At 35.9% G+C, this 23,635-nt stretch overlaps 1 protein-coding gene and 1 long non-coding RNA gene across 2 annotated transcripts; one reads left to right on the plus strand and one right to left on the minus strand.

Moving 5' to 3' along the window:
• Nucleotides 1–13,907: 13,907 nt before the first annotated feature.
• Nucleotides 13,908–16,450, minus strand: LOC118437216. The gene is made up of 9 exons (XM_035856100.1): nt 16,019–16,450; nt 15,699–15,890; nt 15,540–15,619; nt 15,329–15,465; nt 15,178–15,271; nt 14,774–15,097; nt 14,561–14,705; nt 14,358–14,488; nt 13,908–14,284 (listed from the first exon to the last, which is right to left on the minus strand). The coding sequence occupies exons 1-9, from the start codon at nt 16,218–16,220 to the stop codon at nt 13,937–13,939; spliced, it is 1,653 nt and encodes a 550-aa protein (XP_035711993.1). The 5' UTR covers nt 16,221–16,450; the 3' UTR covers nt 13,908–13,936.
• LOC118437217 lies at nt 14,360–15,704 on the plus strand. Its single transcript, XR_004835949.1, has 3 exons — nt 14,360–14,672; nt 15,170–15,263; nt 15,338–15,704. It is a non-coding gene; the product is annotated as an uncharacterized LOC118437217 (long non-coding RNA).
• Nucleotides 16,451–23,635: the final 7,185 nt, after the last annotated feature.

Here is a 23,635-nt window from a genome sequence, read left to right on the forward strand (position 1 = left end):
GGTGACGCTATATGGTTCCCTGAATTACTTTTGTGAAGCTCATGTACTTAATATTTAAACCTTCTTACAGTTTGTACATATACATAAATACCGTTTAACCTAAGAGAGGTTTCTAAATACATATTAACTCTCTTTCATAAATCTAACAAAATTAGACAACTTTATGAATTGCCATACTTCATAATGCTGCATGACTCCAGAATAAACAACCCTTGATGCTAATAAATTAAACCATCTGAACTTCAGAAATACATTATATAGGTATTTACTGGTTTCATAAGTTGATATAATTTTAACTTTTTGCACAAACATTGCAGCAGGATGGGGTAAGCCTAATCGATAATTTTGATATAATTTTAACCATCATAGTTTCTGGAATGCTGGGCAATATTATATAAAAATTTGCATATACGTAACTAATTTCAAGTGGTTAACACTACTGGTGAATTAAATACCCGATGTCTGTAAATGATGTGTGCCTTTAATAATGCGAATAGATAACCCAGATGGGTAAAAAACTATACACGGTTAGAAATCTGGTATGGTGGCGTAAGCACTTATCTATTGTGCCCGTAATAAAGTTAGCTACTACCGCTTGGTGCTGAAATCATGCACACAAATTTGATACCGGAATGGTAAAGATAAAACTTTAATACGGAGCTATTACTACATATCTATATATGTACATAGATACATGGTACATATTACTTATCAATACCACTTTGGTCATATATAGATGTATGATAACCGCTTTGTATTACTTTAACACTGAATTTCTAAGACTGTCTTAAAATGTCAGCAGCAATGAGACCGTCGAATCTGACACTGAATTAGCAACCTGAACTGTCCATTTATTCGATATCATACCGAACGGACCGCACCTTGCCCCAATCGGTAGAAGCGATCTGGCCACCTTTCTCTCGTACTTGACGGTACACTCTTTTCTCACAAAAGCTACGAAATCCAGGGACTTTTCGAACGATTTTGCCGCTTGGGGGAGAAGGGTAAATTGGAATGATAACATGAGAACGGCGGAGGCCGGAAGTAGAGGATACACAAGGAAGGGGAGAGATCCGTACATCCTCATTGTTCCGTAGAGGGAAAAAATTATCATACAAGTGCCACAAAATAGGAGAGGTGGGACCTGTTCAAGAAATATGTCTTCATTTCAAATTCATTTGAATTAAAAATTTGGAAAACTTACGTATTTAATTATTCAAAATTTGAAAATCTCTTTTCATTTATCATTTTTCAAACATTGTGTCTAAAATTCTCCTTCGGAAATGAATTTCTCATTATGCCCTATACATTCAGCATAGGGTGCAAAATGAGTAGTGAATAAAAATAGTCATTCAATCATTATGAATATGAAATGAATAAGTAGTTATACAATATTTATTAACTTTAGCATATTGAAAAAAGTATTCACTAATTATTCAGAAATTTCCTGAATAGTAAATGAATAAATTGTTTAAGCTGACTTAAATAAATGAATATGAACAGTTACAGTGATTACCGATCTATTGCAGAAGGCTGCATTGATATACTGACTCCACACTTGAAATTGGCGGTACAATCGAATTTCCAACGAGCAGAAGATCACTGCATTTCTTAAAGTTTTGAACTTAAGTACTTCCCGCAATAATTTCACTCCTTGAGACATGCTTTGCATAACGATGAGCCCCACGAGTAGAAATGCGATGGCGGATTTTACAATTTCAGCGGCAAGAAAATAGACCATCCCGACACGGACAAGATTCAGGATAAAATTCCACATTGAGGAGATGTTGCTTTCCATCAAAATATGGAGCGGATCCAAATTAAGATAGACTAATCCTGGACCGATAAAAATTACGGGGAGGATGGACCCCCGCAAGAGAAATTTTAACATGGACAGCATCCAGTTTGGTGACAGTTTTTTAGGAATTGTGTCCCAGAGCGCTGTAAAATTTTATTTTATTAAAATATTTAAATGTCACTCTACCAAATTTCAATCTCCTTAAATGTGAATTTCTAAAATGACATAAATTTTATGAGTTTTCAGATAAATGCAGTTATTTATACGTTAATTTCAGGTTGATTTTAGTTACCACAGAACACTTTATTGAAAGAAATATCTACTTTATTTTAGGAAATTTATTTGATAAACAAATTTAATAAAATCGCTAATTTTTTATCTAATGTGTCAACTCAATGTCGTCTTAGATAACTGCATTGAAAATGAGTGGAAAACTGTTTTAAAAAAATTACCTTCAAGTTTCCCCTCAAATTCGACAATCCTATTCAAAATGTTTGGCGCGACTTGGGGATAAAACGCAATCGTAACACTCATCCCTACCAGGCACAGGGGAAAAATGAGAAAGTATATGTTCACAAATATTTCCAGGTTATCAATCGCATCTGAATTTGATATTGATGATTTGGTGAGGAGCAGTCTGGAAACTAGGAAGTACCCGCACGCCAACGTGTGCGCTAACATCCATGTGGCCGATGATCCGGAGACAATGCGCCCCTTCGTGGTGAAGTTTGTTACTCTGACTTCCTTATTACTCATAGAAAGCTGGAAAGGTAGGGGTGAAATGTTTTGATACAAGGAGCAATATTCGCCGAGAATTTGCCACATTAAATTTGCCACTAGAACAGACTTGGTGGTGACAACTTTAGTTTTTCGTAGCATTTTGATGAGTCAGGAAATGTTTTTTTTGTGAACAAATCATAAAACAATGGTTAATTCAACTGCAAATAATATCAGAGCGAAAATCTTTCACGGTAATACTTTTCGGAAGCACCAAAAGCTACATTCTTTATTTTGACATGTTTCCGATTATCGTAATATAAGCACTCGATGTATTTTTGTAAATAATAAAATGCATTGCAAATGAAAAATATTGGCAAAAATGCTTTATGTAAATACTTAGGGTGTAACGAAGTTGATTTTGTTTCGTTTTAAGAAGATAGAATCCATGTGAAATTTTATGGCCAAGTTGAATTGGCTGCGCACTTTGATAGTACTGTACTGCCTGATGAAATTGAATTTCAAATAAAACCAAGATTTGACGCGATGCCTGGCATTTTTTGAATTTATTATGCAGCCTTTAGCTATTGGGGAACGCACATACATAAATTATGTAACAGAAAAATAACGACTTTTATCCCTTCTACCCCATTTCCCCGCGTTACACTCCTTTTCAACATGTAGCACAAGCCGAAAATTGGCCTGTCACGCATAACTTTTACCTTCCCACGGTGACATAATTTATGCACATGGCCTAATTAATATAGGCAAGGCATACGTAATGATGCCCTGCATACGGGCATATCATATGAGGTAGATATATATGGAATAATTTAATGAAGTTAACTGCCTTGAGTTTAAATTATTAATTACTTTGGTCCCTATAATGAATATAAACTTTTAGTCTTATGTATTTCATGTTGGACCAAATTTTTTGTTAAAGTATTTATCAAATTATAATTTTCACAAATCCGTAAGCTACAGGTCCGAAACCTAAAGTGAGTCAGATTATCTGACTCCGATATGTAACAAAATTTCCATAACCTAGCTATGGAAATTTTGTAACTGTTTTTTTTAAAGTAACACAACTTGGCTTATCATAATACAAATATGTTACTTGCGATTTGTACTTTCCGCCGACCCCAAATTGAATGTTCTCCAACCTACATTAATAATTCGTTCAATCATAAAACTCCAACCAGTTTATTTATTATACTGAACGAAAGATTTAGATTTACAGATAAGAAATAATGAACTTTTTCAAACTTTCTTCCACCATGCTTGGGTTTTATTCTATCGTAATCGATTCAGGGGTTTAACTATTGGCTCAGGAGCATTCTGAAAATAATTTTTGCCCTGAATGTTTACACCTTGCGGTAAAAAAACAGATTTCCTTTCTCCAGCCAAATCGCTCCTATGCACACTATGTTGGTGACTTCTTACTGACTTCCGAGAAAATATCCGGCCAATCAAGTCATCCTTTCATTTTTTTCTGTGAATTTTCTAACATCACAATACAAATAAGCATACATATGTAAATATGTAATACCCCCAAGAATAATAGCGTTGAAGTTTATATTTACGTATGACCATTATACATAATATGTATTACATATGCATGCACACATATATTATATGTGTGCATGCTTAGTAATATAATAATCTCTGGTACATAACAGCTCGATATAGAAATTGTTAGCATGTCGGTAGCAAATTTTAACGGTGTGGCGTAATTATGGTACCCAGCGGTTGCAATTTTAGTACCGAAAAATCAATGCCTGTCTTACCACATCGATAGTGGTATGTATGTAGGCACACACATGGTCTATGTACATATGTACTGGTATAACTATAATTTGAGAAGCGTAGGATTTATTTTGTTTTATCAAAGTCGTAACCTGAAAGTAGTCGTTGTGTTACATGAGAAATGGAAACCTTTCCTGAAAAATTAATCACGTTCATAGGCGTAGCAGAGTAGTATTTCCTACTTACTACACAAGCACATTCAAATTAGAATGGTTGAAATGATTTGAATCCAACACGTAAAGAGCAGAACAAAATTTTACTAGAATCTATGTGCATATATGTACGAGTATGTAATGTAAATATCTATGTATTTATGTGCATACATTTCAAGGGAATGGCAAATATGTTTTATGCGACACGCGAGTTAGTGTATCCAATAATGTATATATCTAAGGTTTTTAGATAATGTTCGTACGAATTGATGCGAAGGGGCCGTTCAAGAAATTAAGTAACGCAAAAAAAAAATTAGACCCCTACCCCCCCCCCCCCCAATGTCGCACCAGTGTAACGCATGACCACTACCCCCTTGTAACGTAACGCAAATCTCATTTTTCCCCAAAAATTAAAGATCCAAAATGAAAGCGTGAATAATGGGTAACGCCGTTATTTGTTAGTTAAGAGGTGATTGGCGTTTTTTAAAATTTCTGTGTTCTTTTCTAATTACAAATTTAGACTTTTCTAAATTTTCCTAATTTTACTTTAATTTTCCCAAATTTTCAAACCGTGCGGTTTATTCTTTGCTCAATTGCTGATTTTAGCCTGCTTATATTTATTTGCGTAACGTAACGCGGGACTCTGACCCCCCTACCCACCTCGTCACATACATATTGTAACGCATACCTGAGTACCCCTCCCCCCTCTTGTGATACATAATTTATGAACGGCCGTTAAACTATGTATAGTAAAGATTCATTTAAACAAAGCAGTATATTTTTAATCTAACTAGAAATGATATCCGCAAAAACAAATAAATTAGCTTCAAACACCAATGAATGTTTCAATCACCTGAATTCTCTAAAAATGACATCTGGTTTTAATCATGGAAATATTATTTCAAAATCATTTCACATTTTCGTAAAGTAAAAACGTGACGTTTGTCAAGTTTCGGAGAATTTGCGTGATATGACTAGAATTGCACCTTTTGGGTGTTTTCTGTCACTCTAGAAATAGGTATGTTTTATAAAAAGTTAGATGTTACTGCGTAGCACTTTTCGATTAATATGACCTGAAGGTTAAAGTAAGTTTAACTAAATTAACGGAACAATTAATGTAATTTCAGCTTAAAATTTTATAATAGAGCTTATGTTACAATTCACTCCTGGCTAAATTACCTATACACGTACCCATACCCGCACAGCCATATTCCGTGGACGAGTCTCGGATCCAGTATTTTTAAAGCGTAACCCTCCATAAAGATTATTTGTTGGTGGTGGTAACCCTGAAAATACGTAGCTTGACCACTCTGTACTCGGAACAGTAATGGCAATTGGAAGAACTTCAATAAACCAGTAGTAACTAACATCACTAAGCCGGTTACTACTTTCAGCTTGTACGGTGCCAAAGGCTGCAGCGGTACCGCCCTCAGTCCGGAAGAATAATCCCGCATAACTACTCGAGACATCGCGCCAATTTACAGTTGGCCATAACGTCTGTGGTGATTGATGAAGTGGCAGTTGGACATAGATAAATCCAATCGGAACTAAAAGACAAAACAAGAATTTAAGCTGACGGTATTTATAAATGTATGTGAGGTAAAATGACCGATATGTTCGATACCAGTTTGCATCGAGTTCATCGAATTAAATAAAAAAAATTGATATTATGGCTACAAGGACAAATGTAACAACATTTTTTTAATTATGTGCAACCACACCCCCTATAAAAATATAGGAAGAAAATTTGAAAAAATGAGAAAGGCAATGTACATCCTGTAGGACAAGAGTTAGACCTATACTTGCATTTGCAACTTCATTCTCCGTCTGACAACCTGATGCCAGAATTTTCTTCTTCGGAAGGGCTACATTTTCAGCTTTTGTTATACGAAGAAATGCCTGGGACCACGAGATTTTTGCGGTCAAAGTTTCTGAGGGAGTTGTTTATACGGCAAGTGCCTTAACAAACGAGGGTCAATGATATACCAGCATTAACATTTTTTGTAGTTTGATAAGCCAACATTGAAGTAACCCAGTATAGTTAATTAAATAAGACGCATGATTGAGTTAGCGCGACAAAGTGAGACGGATACGACCCTGACGCGCGATGGTGGACACCCTCCAGAACCCGGGTTTAACACTTTCTCTTGCGAAATATAGAAAATGCTTTTATGGAACACTTGGTCTGGTTTATCTCATGTACTTCAAGCCAAAATTATAATTTTGATCAAAATTTTTGCAAATCAGTCCATTCCGACTAATTGAATATGATCACTCCAGACCGCATACATTCATGAAATAGAATACAAAAAATATGTATTCATTTACAAGGTTAGTAGCTCAATGGTTTTTTCAAATTCTAAACCAAAGCTCTATAAAATAAACCGTTGCAAACGAAATATAGCAAAGGAGGGAACCGTCATGCTCATTCATGGCACGTCAAAACTAAATAGATTTTTGAAATCCCCGCTCAAAATTACGTCTAAAACTGTCTAAACAAGGAATTCGATATCAAGGAATGATACGTTTGGCCGTTTATCGCATCTCCGTGCCGTCAGGCCCTCATGCTTCAACCTCATCTTCGAACTCATCCGTACTTCAAAAACTTAAAACACATTTGTGAAAATCTCACGTCGATATTCCGACCCGTTCTATAGTTATCATGGATATATCCATGATTACCGGATCCGATTTTTCCGTATACATACAGACAATATGTTCCCAATGGGAACTTCCCATTAAGTTATTTCACTTTGCTTCACCCCTTAATAAATACATACATACATATGTACATATTTATGTATTTAATATGATATTGAATAAATGAGTAGTGCATTCATTCATTCATTTTTTCACCTTATCTATATTATAAGCTGGAAATTTCTGTCGGCAACGGAAGTGAAAGCAAATGTTCCGCAACGGAAGTGAATGTAAAGAAAATAATGTTTATTCAAAATAAAATAAATTCAAAAATTTAATGTCAGACAATGGTTTTCTGATGTTAGTTATCCTGGTGGTTATCTTAAGTGGTCACCCTAAGGTGGGAAGCTTTAATGAGACTTAAGACATTTACCTTTTTTAACTATCTGTTTTCAATTTTCGCAAGGTACGAAATTCAACTTCTTTACTTTCACCTCCATTTCGGAATATTTGATTTCACTTCAGTTCCCCATAGCCATTTCCAGCTGATAATTCTCGCTCGCCCGGCGAGAGACTTATCGGCTAGTGGATAATAATGGGAGGGGCATACGTACTAAAGATAAGTAATTCGACTATTTAGGTAAACTTGAATTACATAAAATGAATAATGAATATTTTGACATGAATACATGCATTGGTAAAAAAAGATGTTGAAAACGGCTAGTAGTGGGGAAGCAAAACCAATCTAGCAATGACTCGGTGTACATTAATTTGTTTCGAGGTCTATTATTTATGAGGTCAATTACGAGTTGCTAGTTAGTCTTACCAGGGTTATCACGTAGTTGAATCTGATCAGCACGTAGTTGCGTCTGGTCAGCACGTAGTTGCGTTTGGTTAGCAAGTAGTTCAATCTGGTTAGCACGTAGTTGGTTCTGGTCATCACGCAGTTGAATTTGATCATCACGTAGTTGATACACTATATCTCTGAGTTCCGGTACGGTCAGAATTGGCTTCTTTTCACAAACGACCAAATTTCTCTTTGAACAGGGAACATCCTTCCATTTTCCATCCTCAGTTGCCCCCACTTCCTTTAGACCTGCCTTGGGTGACATTTCCATGCAGAGATTGTCACCCGTTTGATTGGTAGGAAATCCGTCGTCCCAATTGATAAATGACATCGCGTCCCCGTCCGCCCAGACGAAATGGGTACTGTTGAATCGTTCGCCGTCTAACCAGATGCTGTTGAGTACCCCCAACTCTTGGTAAATCCAAGCATTTAGAAAATCTTGCTCCGGTTGTGACTTTACGGATACAAGGCGTGCCGTGTTAACCGGTTCCGTAGGTATTGAGGAACATGTCTGAGCAGCCACATCCTTGTTTTCAAAATTATCGTAAAATCTGAAACATTTTGAATCTTCGAAGGAGGTCCAATCGTCGCCACAAGTTGTGGAGGCTAAATAAGGAAGGAAGATTATATTTATTGCTGTACTTCATTTAAATACGTATATTTACCGACCCGTTTGTCGAACTTGAAGAAAAACGGCTACAACGACGACAAAGTAAAGGGATTTCTGGTGGGGAGACATATTTAATGGACAGGAAATTTTTGCTAATGACTTCGGTTGGAATGACAGAATGACATTTATTTTATATCCAAAATCTTTACTGGATTTGGTGAATTTTGGTGAGGTGCAAGTGGATTACGTAATCGAAATATTTCAAACATTCGTATTATCTTGAATACTGGTTGGCAACCATGTTTCTGTCAATCAAACCCATTTTTTGGTCACCATATGACACTCTGCGAATTTCCCAAACTAATCAATCAATGATAAGAATACCATTTACAGGCTAAACAACATTGTACTTAAATTTAGCGAGAAAAATTATCTCTGCTTTTAGGAATGTTCTCAAATGACAGTTTGACAGAGCTAAATTGACAATTTAATTAGATTCTTAGGCAAGTGGATGACGATTGAATGGTTGCACGCAGACGGCAGTTAAATATAAATCGGACTTATCAGGAAAGCTTCATTAGTTGCAAGCCTAAGATTTTGATGCCCTATTTATATACATAGATATTTGCATAAATATTTGGATATCACTTGAGTGAACAAGAACTCCCAAATTGCTTGCCGTTATGATTTTCTCCCTCGGCACCCACTCAAATATGCCAAATATACCAAAACAGCCTAGTTTTCACTAGTTCAATCCCTCGCACAAAAAAATAAACTTTCTATCTGATTTTGAAAGTTTTGCACCATTATACCCCCAGATAGTTATATTATCATATCTAATATCATTATATCAAACTCACAATGCTCTGGTGTGAAGTACTTATAACCCTCCGATTTGGTTGAAATTTTAGAATTATGTGGTCCAGGTAAATACAACCAACGTTTCTTGAGGCAGTTTGTCGGATGGTTAGAATTTGTCAAAATGTTTTGGACGAAAGTAAAACAAATGGGGAATTTTTACCAAGAGGAGGTTTCAAAGGAAAAAATTACCAGTCTTCGTCAGCTTTGACCTAAAATATTTTGACAAATTCTAACAATCGCACAAACTGCCTCAAGAAACTTTGGTTGTATTGACATGGACCACGTAATTTCAAAATTTCGACCAAATCGGAGGGTAACACTTCACACCATCGCATTGTCAGATTTTTTTTTCAAATTATAATTTTTTTTATGACGCAATTTTCGAAAATATTTATATAAAAAAATAAAAAAATAAAAAATTTCGGTATCAGATATTACATACATACCCACTATATATCTGGGAATATACTAAATGGTGAAAGTTTCCAAATTCCTATCAAATTTGGATTTTTGACGAGCGTTTGAAGATAATGATTTTCGTGTTTTTTTACCCCCTAAAGTGTGTGTGGCGAGAGTAAATGACGCCATGACATCAAACCACATGGAGGCTCTTATTGCTTACTCATGGACATCGGAACTTACGGGTGGCAAGTAGTGAAGCTCCCCTCCTCAGTGGGTTTATGCAACGCAAAATTATTTTTTATCATTTCCTATCAGGGTTTATGTGTAGTTGTTATATGTAAAATGATGTAATGCATAGGGACCGTGCAACACGGGTGTGTTCGATTTGAAAAGAAAAGAAGAGGTCGATACCGCCGATTGTAAGCAGCCGGATTTTATGTATGGAAATTGACATACATACATATTAATTTCAGCGAGCTTAATTCTGTACTAAACATGCACGACTGGACTAATTGTCATTTATGCCATCATTTACTGATATACACGTTGGCCAAAAACTCCAATAACTACTCGTTACCTAATTAAATATCTCTTACCTCAAATTACCTCTGTTCCCGAAAGTTGATTATTTGCGCTATTTCTTTAAAATAAATATTGCATACGTGTTTAATTGGATTCAGTTTTTCATGATGAACTAGTTATGTATTTATACTTTTTTATATGCATAACTTGTTAATTTTTATTCTATGTATATACAATGCCGACCCCATCCTGGGCGTAGTTTAATAAGCAGTAGTTTTTATTCTTAAAAATTGTTCCGTCCAAATCCACATTTCTCCCTAGTTCAAATCGAAACTTTTTAGTCCTTCGTAATAGAAAATTATGAAAAATTATTTTTAAAATTATCAACAGAAACGTATCAATGGTAAAAATGACGCAATAACAAATTAAATCTGTGCGAAGACTTTTGATAATTCACTGGACATTACTATTTATTTCCACATTACATATAATAATAATTATGTCTGTAGTTGTTGTAATTTCTTGATCCAAACCTTAACCTTCATTACGAATTAACGGGTTAACAAAACCCAGAATTTTTAATTAAAACCCCAGATTTTTCCAAACCCTTCTGGCAAAATGCCTTAACCAATTCGATAAAAAGTCATTACGCAATTTGTTACCACATCGTTCTACCTTTTGTTACACTCTCCGAAAAATGTTTACCGGAATCATTACCCCGTGTAGTCTATATATGACTCTACTGCTGTGGTAATGGGTTAGTTACCGCGCGGTATTTAACAGAAAGATTACCATCCCGGCATTAACGTATTACTCCACAATAATATCATAAATATCATGCAATATGAACCTGCAACTGCACGCAGTAATGAAGTAATATTAGCCAGTAATGATATTATGATAAATGTATAAAGATGCTTATTACTGGGTGGTAAATAATCAACACCGCACCATAATCATATTATTATCGTTTGCTTATCGATATTTATTATTATGGTAATAAATGTTTCACTATTTCGGTAATTATTTTGATTATTTATTGTAATAATTCGCAATAATTAAACTACACAACTTAATTAAATACAAAAACCAATCAAGTTATATATAGCCTAAATTACAAATACATATATTTTTACAAGTAATGCCTTAAAACTAAATGAAAAGCATCGGTATTACAATTTTTTTGAAACTCAAAACATTCATGAACAATTAAATTAGATATATCCACAACTTCAAACAAATCATTTGTACGTGTAACAATATAGGAAAAATAGTGTCTGTCAAAGAAGTCTACATTTAGCTTTTTCAAAAATAACAGGCATCTGGTTTCATCAATTAATATTAGGTCCTGAATTACACCAAAATTTGGAAAAATATTTCCCATTCCATAGCAAACAACATAATCAATTTTGTATTTATAATTACGATACCAGACCTTATTTGCTGTATAAACTTTTGTATTTCCGTCACATTCTTTAAATATGTCAAACTGTCTTAATTTCTCGATTAAATCAAAAGACTCAGCAAATTCATACAAATTAGATACTACTATATTATCTGCCCTAACCCCCTCATTAATTTCAATAGTTTTTAACAAATGAGAACTATACTGTTGATGCCTTTTAGCCAACGATGAACAAATATTACGAAAATTTCTTATTTGTCCTGCTAATTGAGAAAAATAATTATGTTTCCCCTCATACCGCATGGCCCACATTGATACTAATGGCCCACTTTGCCTAATGACAAAAGAATAGTGACACATTAAATGGTGCTTGGGGATAAGTTTTTGATCTGGGAACAACTTACGAAATAGATTATGATGGCTAACTATTTTTGCATCTAATAATAACAAAGTAGATTCTGAAAATTTCCGACAAAATACATAGCTCAAAATCTCCAAAAGTTGCAATAAAATTTCCCAATATTTTTTTTGCTCATTACTAATAACTAAATCCCCAATAATCACTGGTAAATACCGAATCAGACACCAGGCTTGAGAAGCTTTTTGTCCAATTTTGTTTCCCGATCCTTCTAGTCGTATTGGACTTGGGCGATTCTTTGATTCTAAATAGCCAAAATTATGGGCCTGAATTCTTTGATTAATTAAATCTAAATCAAAGCACTTTAAAGATATTAATTTTTGTAAAACTAGTTTGATTTCGTACGGAACGACACCTTCCAGTAAATCGTGCATAATGTCAACAGACGGACTATCTAAAAAATTAAAATAATTAAGTTGATTTAAAATACATTCAGTTTGAACACCAAAAGATTTGTCACTTAAATGATTGGCATAATTACTTTTGTCCCTGACTATCATTTTGCTATGCTCAAATATTTCTTGTGCTTCACTTTTAGATGTACAGCATATTCGACAAAAATAATGGGAATTAAACGACTCATTAAATCCTAGCAAACTATTTCCACCTAAGTTGTCAAACGCAAGAGAACACAAAGTACCAAAAATTCTATCAGATCCATTTACCGATATGCCCACTTTCTCAAGATACAGGAAATCTGGAATTATTAATTTCAGAATTGAATTAATACCATACTTTTTGGCATCCTCCGAATAAAACAAGGCTAATAAATGTATTGAGCTAAGTTGGGAATTAATATAATCTGGAAGATTTTTAATAGTAAAGTAAAACGCTCCCAATTTGTGAATTCCTCGTTTTGAGCCAAGGGGATTGACTGTTTCAAAATCATCATAGAAAAGTTGAATTTGAATAGAATTCGGGTTCCTTGAAAAAAGACAATTAGTTTTAAATGCAACTGTATCTTTAAATGACTCGATTGAATTGGAATTTGAAGGTACAACTTTTGAAAAACACTGATAAATATCTGGAGATGAAACAAGTTTTTCTAAACTCTTGAGAATTGGTACATACATAAATGTATCTGATACAATAACTTCTTGACGTTTGTTATCTCTCACCCTTTGCTCCAGCCTACTTCCTAACGAATATTCTTTTGGCATAATTATTTGGCTATATTTTTCTAACGCTTTCTGTCGTTTGTAAATAGAATTTACGTGACTGAACGCTTCTATTAAAGATAGCGACTGGCAACTAAAGTCCTCAAAATTTTCTTTGCAAAATTTGTTGCTTATCCTTAAAATTAATTTTGAAATTTGAAGAAACGAATTTTCAAACTCTTTAACAACAAAGTCCACAGTTGAATTGGTAACACCTGAGGCTAACAATGACGAGCAGAATGAAATTAAAATATCTTTCATTACGTTAATTCCTAAATTGGTAGTAATATCTGCTTGTTCATTAAATTCAGTTAAATTGGGATCATTACCTACGTCATCTAAGACTGGATCTACTAAATTAAGTGAGGGAGTTAAATTTTCCTCAAAATTCTTATCATAATTTTCAGAATCTAAAACAATTTCGTGGGACTTAAAATGCCTCAACAATCCACTCCATGTACATATTTGTGTGCTACAAGACTGTTTAGGACATATTGTAGCTGGAAAATTTGCCTCACCGTAATTATGAATGCACCTAAAATGTACTATAATCTCTCTAAATTTACAAAATACTTTTCCACATGGACCACAAGTATACATTTTAATTTGTCGAGGAATTTGACGTTTGAAGATAAGTAGAAATTTGCTGGAACACTTGTTTCACTTTTCTTGATAGCTGAGTAGTTGTTTCAAGTTGAAAAATGTGTACTTGAATAAACTTCCAAATTCCGGTCAAATTTTTGTCGTATTCTGTTCCAATTACGTAATGAGCCTTAAATAGGGAATCGATTGCCTCGGTTGAAGTTCTTGCGTTGATTGGGAGGAGGATTCGATCACAAATTATGTAGAAGGACGTCAAATTGGAGTGGTCCTCGCCTAGTACAATGAGCGCTGGTTGGGAAGTCTCAAAATTCCAAGTGTCCACAATTGATTTCAAGGGCGTTTCAGCCTATTTAAACACATATTTATTAAAACTGTCCCATATCGTTTAGCTGACCCTCTTAAATTATTCCCGCGCTTACCCGGTAAAAAGTAACCAACTTTAACTTTGCGTCGTCAATTTTACAGCGTCCCCCTTTCCCTCTCCCTTGAGCGCTTGGAGGAATAAGGTGTAACAGAACAAATAGAGCTGCTATTGATTTGTCCCAATTATCTGTGACAACAAAACAGTGGTTAGCAATTTATTTACGAAATTTATGATTATTAGATTTACGGAAACACTTACCATAATTATTGTTTGCGAATTTCAATAGGGCTGGCGAATTACTTAAAGTTTTGCAGTGCGCAATCAATCGGTCAGCAAATTCCGGCCACGTGTTTAGAAAGTTTTGTTCAAGGTCAGGAAACATTAGCGAAAACTCAAAATTAACCTGAACAGAAGTATTAATTGTATATTTATGACATGCGTAATTATTAAAATTAAGTTAATAATTCAAACCAAGTAGGAACATTCCGCAAATTTTGAGTACACACGTAGCACTGATTGATCGTTTGACCGTCTTATCTGGTTTCTGTGTTCAAAAGTTTCCTTCATGAGTGATACAATTTCACCTTTTTTAGTGCTTGAATTTAGGGCCGCCGTTAATTCCAAGTTGGGGAAAACCTCCTCTGCGCCTTTCGCTATTTTTGGCTTTGGGCCACCTTGACTTTCTTCTTTTTTCCGACGCCTCGTATCAACTTCCGGTTTCCTAATGTTTCTGTGAATCCACTTGAGTCGTTGTTGAATTAGGCCAGACCGGTTAATTTCATCATAAAGAATATCCTGCAATTTACACAAGACACTTTTAGAATAATTTTTTTAGTAATTATTGTTACGAAAATTTATTTGCAATAGTAATTTACAATTCCGTCTGGCGTTCCCGGATATTTCCAGAAAGGCAGAATTTCAACAATCGCCTTTGCAAAAGATATCTGGTCTCGAGTGCATGGTGAGTTACTACATAACAGAAAATATTATTTACAAACAGCAAGGAACTTATTTAAAAATAATTACCCTTTTAAGTCTACCAATTTCGACACAAACTCGTTAACAATTATTGCCGCCGCTGAGTTATCGACGAGGGACTTCTCTCTGCACTCCAAGATTAGATTCGCCAAACGCGGCGTCTTCTCGACATATTCCTCTAATATCTAATATCGAAAAAAATCAAAAATTGTAGTTACTATGTACTTGTTAGAATATATTGAGCTGATGAACTGTTTACCTGCTTAAATACATCAACGTCACCAAGTCCTAATGATGGCGAAACTGGTGATGGCGCCGGTGAACACAATGGACTTGGCACTACAAAATTATTAATTATTATTAATTATCAGGTCATATATTAATTCCTGGAGGTATTACTTATCTATGTAGTACTTACAATAATAAATTTGAGGACTGGAACCGGCGTCCTGAATTGCGCTTACTGTAAAGTCCTCGCCTTGAATTCGAAATGTAATATTCGGTTTTTCTTCCTCCCATAAAATTGGAAACACATCCGCATCAATCTCGGCACCTTGGTCGTCTTCGATAAGTATCTGGATGTCGTCAGCAAGCTCAAACTTTATTCTAACTGTAAAATAAAGTTGCTAAATTAATAACTTAATTGAGATAATCTGCATTGAATTAATTAAATCAACAAAATCTTATCAATTTTTTCACTTGCGAATTATATTTATCTAATTAATCATGCTGACTTACCTTTTGTTAGAAATTCCTCGTAGTTATTGGAGCTCACTATTGCTTTCTTTTGATGTAAAGAATTCGAAACACGAATTAATTTATCTTTTTTGTCGCCCATTTTGTCCTCCTCGTGGTGTTTGTCGTGTGAGAGTGCGCAACTTCTTTCATTACTTGAATTGTGAAAAATAAATACCAGTGCGGTAGAATGGCAATACCGCATAAAGATTCAAATACATTACCCGGAAAATAAAGTGTTCATTATGGGGCAGTACTATACAGTTTTCTTTTTTCGTAATGAATACATACCGCTTGGTATTTTTAGCTTACCGATTTTAATCTTAGCGAATTTATCAACCCGTAGTGAACCAAAAACTTTATTAATAATAAAATTCGGTAAACAAATAATTACCGTTTTTGGTATAATTCACAATTACCAACCCGACAGTAATGATGGTCATTAAAACATCATTACCACACTTCGGAGAGTGTAAAAACAATCAAATCTTACCATCAGCGGCGTAGCAAGGATTGGGCCTTGGGGGGGCCAGCCAAAAAATATTTAAATTACCCTTTTTAGGCTTAAAATTTCCCTCACTCCCATCGCTTTAACACAGGGTATAGATTCATCGGTACACATATCCAAGCTTTAAGCGTCAGAAACCACTAACTATTAGCTCACTCAAGCTCAGTTGAACCGAGCCGAACTCGGTTCAACTGGGCATTTGGTGCACCTCTAGTTTCACCTAGAGGGTGTTCCGGAAGTAATGCATCGTTGGTAAAATGCATATATCCGAGGGTATCAATTTGCCCCAAATTCGAAATAGGGTGAGTATTGTAGTCCACACACTTACAATGCAAGTCTTTTACGTGTACAACTCAGAACTGGTTGGGACCAATTTTATTTTGTTCACCACAAAAAATAAGCATACCCGTATTTTTTCATTTTTCATAATGCGCTAATTTGAGCGCGAGGCGCGAATTTTAAAACATTTTTCAGCCAAAACCTCGCTTTTTAAAAATTCTGTAAATTTTCGAATTTTAGCACGAATCCAAAAATTCGAAAACATGTCTACTCAAAATGACTTACCTCACTTATGAAAAATCAAATTGTCTCGAAATATGAATTTCAATTTTTTTTCCCAGACTTTGAAATTCATTAAAATTATAGACTCTTTCAAATTTTTAATTTTCCAAAACATAATGCATATGGATTTTTTACAAGTCAAGTAAGTCATTCTGAAAGGCCATGTTTTCGAATTTTTGGATTCGCGCTAAAATTCGAAAATTTACAGAATTTTTAAAAACCGAGGTTTTGGCTGAAAAATGTTTTAAAATTCGCGCCTCGCGCTCAAATTAGCGCATTATGAAAAATGAAAAAATACGGGTATGCTTATTTTTTGTGGTGAACAAAATAAAATTGGTCCCAACCAGTTCTGAGTTGTACACGTAAAAGACTTGCATTGTTAGTAAAATCTTAAAACCGGAGTCGATATCTCTATCCGTTCAAAAATGAGGTCAAATACCAGCGAACAAATAGCAAGCAGGGTTGCAAGAAATTGAGCTGTGTTCACTTTAAAAAAGAACAAATTTGTTGAATACTATGGACTGGTCACTGATTGAAAGTGTCAAGTTATTTTGACCTGTAGATAATGAATGCACGAATCAAATGTAATGAAACTTTTGTGCAATACTAACGATGACCAGACGGAAGTTTTCTAATCCTTCATTGGTCCAAATACACCTTCGGTACCAGTGGAGAGAAGATTTTGTCGCACATCTCCCATGAGCGCTTCGCCACTCGTTTCATCAACTTCTATGATGGTTTTCTCCATAACCCGCCGAAATTTTTCGAAATCTTTAGGTGCCGTTTCTTCATGAGAGTATTATTTCTTAATTTATGCCCAAAATCTTGCAACTGGTCGACCCTGAGGTACGCTTGGAGCGTTCCCTTTTTCTCGACAAAATCGACTTTTTTCCCTCGAAAGTACTCTGTCACTATTTTGGTATTGTGGCACGTACCCATGTTAGACCAAAATAAAACGCGCTTGTTTTGGATAGAGGGGGTCGATCTCTTGATGACAAACTCTTTCAAATAAAGTGCAAAGTTCATATTCTTCGTAGAAACGAATGGATTTGAGACACTCCCATTTTTGTCTGTCGTCAGCCATTTTATGTATGTTATTGGAAATTTTCCTTGGTTTTGAATTTATATTTCGAACGAACGTCATTTTTACTTCTGCATGAGCAGAACTTCACACAATTGACGCTTCGAGGTCAACGAGTAGTTTTCATGATCCACGACGAGAAACTTCTGGGAGTCGATTTTAACATTTTCTCAACAAGTTTTCCATAAATTGTTTTAGCCCGGATTTTTTATCTTCATTGTATTTTAGCGCGGTAATAATGTTGCAAATTTTGAAGCCCAACTTATTGGCTATGATCTTCCGAAGATAGGTATTTGAAATTTTTAGTTGTCTGGGTGCAGCCCTCAAGGATCCGTTGGGGTTTTCTGTAAAAGTTTTTTCATGTTTCTCGTCAGTGTTTTGGTCTGCTGGTTGACAGGTCGACAAGGCAAAATTTTATATTTTGCATTTTCACGATCCTTATATCTGTATAGCATATGATTAATTTTGTCCGGTGCATCCCTTGAAAAATGCGGTGGTCAGGAGCCTTTTTCCGATTCCAGAAAAACACTTTTTTGACCGAGTGGCAAACTAATTTTTGCACTTCCTCTAGATTTTGTGCTGTCATTTTTTAACGAAAAGAGGTAATCAAATTCTGTTTGCAGTTTTAGAAAGTTTATCAAATTTTCAAATTTATATGCTTTCTTACATATCCAAAATTAGTTTTTAAGTGCTTGAAAAAGTAGGGGCAACCTTGACACTTTCAATCAGTGACCAGTCCATACTAAGGTATGAGCTGCAAAAAACTACTAATCGCAACAAAATATTTGCTCGGTCCATTCGTGTGGCAGCCCCGAAAGTAATAAACTTCGTACAAACAGAAATTTGCAATGTCGGAGCGAAATTCGCTTAAGTACTTGAAGTTGTCACCTAACACCATACATTATTTTAAAGCTTGGAAGTTGGACATCAAATCCTAGAAGGTTTTATAAGTTTATAAATACAGTGAAGAGTAAAATAAAAGTAGCAAGCCAGATGGCAGAAAAAACACCTAACCTGAAGTAATCAAAATTGGTCGTGTTGTACAACACGAGTTACTGCCTAGACAATTAAAATGCTTTTATTTCGACATAGTACAACTCTCACAATTTCAAGAAAAATATATATGCAAAACTGGAAAATAAATCTAAGCCAATGTATCTCGTTCCGCCTATAAACGGATCAAATGTAATTAACATGGAAGGGGTGAACAACGTTCGCAAATTTGCCAAATACATGAGCTATTGAACAATTTGAGTTTTTATCCAGGAAAGAATATTATAACCCAAAAAATTCAGTCAAAAATTTGGACTTATTTCACCACATGTGGTCAAAAATCCCAAAATAGGACCAAAAACAGTGGCGAAGCACTAATGGGAAGCGCCCGACAAAAGCTTCCCTAAATTGGGCGGAAGGTGATGTATGGGCCATTCGAAGCAAAAGTAATTAGCTTTAACCCTTGTCCCTTTCTGACCAAAATTTCGCCTGAATAAATTCATTGGTTTAGTTTATATGTGCATTTTACCAAAGCTGCATTGCTTCCGGAACACCCCTACCAGAAAAAGACTGACTATTCTCAAATTTCACGAGATAACTTCAATTACTTTTTAAAATTATGCAAGGGAGTATAACAACATAACTCGGGCTAAATGAAAATCATATCGAAGTAGCCCATTGTGATGAAAACTATCGCCCAATAATCTGCATTTTATGGCAGCATAACTTATAACCTAGTCGAAAAAAATTACGTCCCCCATGAAATATTGACAGCCGTGCTCCATTTACGTCAACGCTTTGAAAAAGTAAAGTCGCAAAAACTACATGATTTTTCCACGAATTCGCTAGCGAATCGGCGGACATTTCGTTGCGAACTCGATAGGGAATTCACAGCGAAATCTCAAATTGTTATCTGGGTAGCATGATTTTTTAGTACAGCTTTACGACGCTTGCAAAATTTCTTAGCTGTCGTAACTGATTTTTCGATTCAAAAAATACTAAGGCTACGAAGTAATAACGAATTCCCATAATATGTAACATATAACTTAGGCCGCAACTCACTTTTTGATTGTTTAATTTTTTTGCAATTTTTTTGCAATTTTTTATTTTTTAAGTATTTTTTTTTTATTTCTCGGGCTCTGGGGGGGGCTCAAGCCCCCCTAGCCGCCCCCCTTGGCTACGCCGCTGGGAGATACTCTGGAATTCTACTGTACTACTTCGGTACTAATTTATCACCGAAGGGTAGATAACATATTTACAAAGGCTAAATCCTGTCCAGACCTCAGGGATTTTTTAACCCTTAGAATACATTGTGTTACCAAGTTGTAGAATTTCAAAGCACCTCTACCGGTAACAATCGTATCACAAAATTTTTAAGAGTGCAGATTATCCAATCCAATTTTTAGTTCTGATATCCATCATGTCATAAATTTCAACTTTTGTCCGCAGAAGAAAACAAAAGCTATCCAACTAATCTATCCAGTCAGTATTCTAAGACAAACCTCTTAGTCACCATGAATCGCTTAAAAATGCGACTCTCTCAACTCGCCCCCACCCTCACGGCGTACGATGCTCTCCAACGTTTCACTATATTTAGTGGATCCTTGTACCCACAATATTTCGAGTGGGATAGATCGTCCTGGAAGGCACATCCAACTTCGAAAATTAAGCTGATTCCTTGGTACGCAATGTCCATTCTTCTCTCTGGTTTCCATATGTTCAGCTTGTTCATCGTGCTACGCGAGATATTGGCGTATGAGAAGGATCCCGATTTCAACATTCAGATCGGAATATTCTTAATGCTAAACATTTGCGTTTGCTCCCTCGACATGGTGATTATCGCGATCGCGGTGGGTAAAGTGGATGAGGTGTGTTTCGTGTTCGGAAATTTGCAAGGGTTGAAAAAAATTGTGATGAAACATGGTAAGGTTTGCTTCTTTGGAAGAAAAGGTAAAATGATGTGGTAACAAATTGCGTAATGACTTTTTTGGTTAAAACGTCTCGCCAGAAGGGTTTGGAATAATCTCGGGTTTCAATTTTAAAAAAATCAACCGTTACAAACGAAATGTAGCAAAGGGGTGAAAACACACGGAAATGTCTGTGGCACGCCCACAACGTCTTTCTGCACTTTCTCGTCATTGTATCATATCACCCCACGTCTCATTTTGCCCCGTTGTTATACCCCCACCCGCGTAGTTCAAACGTACACGACAATACCTTTCAATAGGCACCCCACATGACAAAAGTCATTTTTCGACATTCGACACCTCCCATACGGTCATGGAGTCGTCGCACGTCGAAATGATGGCCATTTCTGAAATTCCCGCCAAAAAATAAGTATAAAACGGTGGCAACAAAAAGTTCGGCAATTTTTGACCTTGGCGTCGTCTACACGGTCACACGGTCATCGCACGTCGAAATGATGACGATTTCTAAAATCCCCATCCAAAAATACGTCCAAAACGGTGGAAACTAAAAATTCGACACCTTTGACCGTTGGCGTCATCACCGTGGCGCCATGACCTTATGACCTACAACGCCCATCTTCGAAGTCATCCCGTCCCCAAAAATAGAAACACGTTATCCAAAACCAAATGTCGAAATTCGAATCCGTTCTAAAGTTATCGTGGATACGGACGGACGGACGGACAGACAAGACGTTTCCATAAAGGGGTTTTCACCCCTTAATAACGACTGATGGGATTTAATGTTTTTTGACTAATCGAGTTACTTGTTACGAGGGTTAAAGTTCGGAGCAAAAAATTCGGGACCCCATCTATAATTTTTGTTCTAATGTGGAGTAATGTCTTAAGTAAGGATAATCAAAAGTCTTCGTACGGAGTTGATTTGTTACCACATCATTTTGACTGTTGATACGAAATTCGTATTACGAATGTAACTTTTAAATTGATATTTTTGAAATAATTTTTCATAATTTTCAATTCCGAAGGACTCAAAATTGAACCCAAACTGATCGGAGTGTTGCTTCACGCCATGATTCCATCTCCAATTCCGGCCTGCCTCATACTCTGCAGTATTCCCATCCTCCTGCCAAAAATTGACTCCACGTACTTCATGTTTCGAAATGTGACACTTATCGGACCAACATATATTTTGATTTGCAGAATTTTGCTAATATTTTTCGTCACTTTGCACGGCAGCATCCTAATCTACGATTTTATCATACACTCGGCAAATAACGTACTTCTGCTACATGCCTATTTAAGGGTGATCGCAAACAATCCTAAAGCTATTGGTGGTCAAACAGTCCTGGATAAAAATAATGCTGCAAATTCAAATTTAGGAAATTTATCAAGAATTTTAGTTCAAAAAATTTCTTCGTTTTCTGAAAACACTAAACGCGGTAACATTTTTATAGAATTTATTATTTCAATATTCATTGCGGCTTAGTGGACGGTTGAAATAGAGATTATGTAATTCTCCTTGGAAAGCCTGCACAGTTAACACAATTCTTTACAACTTGCACCAGAATGCAAATATGCCCCCCTTGGATGACACGGTTTTCCAAATAGTAACGCGTCTATTTTCTGCCAAGAATCCTACCACCCCAAGCGCCATTATCACTGAACAAATTCCAAAAATGGGTCTCATTAACTCCACAGAGACAGGTGTCGACTCATGCAATGGCGCCGTCTCTTTGGGATTCCCGAACAGAGTTTGTACAGCTTCAAAATATTTCTTGCCCCTCAAATGTTTCCCCTTGACCTCTAAAAACAAGCTCGTCCGATGCACCTTCTTCCACATCTGGTTCAAGCCAGCCTCGCGCATGCGTCCCCACTCCTTTGCGAAGTAGGGAGCGAGCAAATTTCGGATCCCAACCTTAACCTCTACAATTCTGAACGGAGAGTCACCCTTGTTTTGTACTCCGCGACGGTTTCCGAAAAATTTAACTTGTTTCATCACATCCGCTAAAGTTTCTTCAGCACCAAGCAACGCTATTGTGTGATGGGTTCGGCTCGAATTTTCTAAAATGGTTTTATCCACCATATTTGAAACCGGTGCGTCATTGATGGACAAAACCTTTGATCCAAATTTTGTGACGAAATTAATCAATTTCGAATTCTTCCTACTTGCGAAGATTAGCTCGGGTATAATATGGTCTAGAATGTATGACCGATGCGTCTTGGTGATGGGATGATACACTGTATCCATCGCAATTAGAGGAATGTCCCAATTTAGCAAGTCCTTTACCCCGCTGGGAGTCTGTGGGGGAACGAGAATAGTCAATAGTGAATATATCGAACCCTGATAAATGTTGGTCATAAGGATGAAATTTCCAAACAGCCATAAAGTGATGAGCATTATAACGATTTTCCTCGAGCGATACTCCTTTCCTGTAGAATCGCCAACATATCCGAGGAACACGCAGGTTACGGTGATGATCTTATCTACCATGGTCCCAGCGAAGGATGACAGGCTATCTCCATTTTTCCATCCTGACCACGTCAAAAATATC

Source organism: Folsomia candida, unplaced genomic scaffold (assembly GCF_002217175.1).
Source record: "Folsomia candida strain VU population unplaced genomic scaffold, ASM221717v1 Fcan01_Sc012, whole genome shotgun sequence".
Taxonomy (NCBI): Eukaryota; Metazoa; Arthropoda; class Collembola; order Entomobryomorpha; family Isotomidae; genus Folsomia; species Folsomia candida.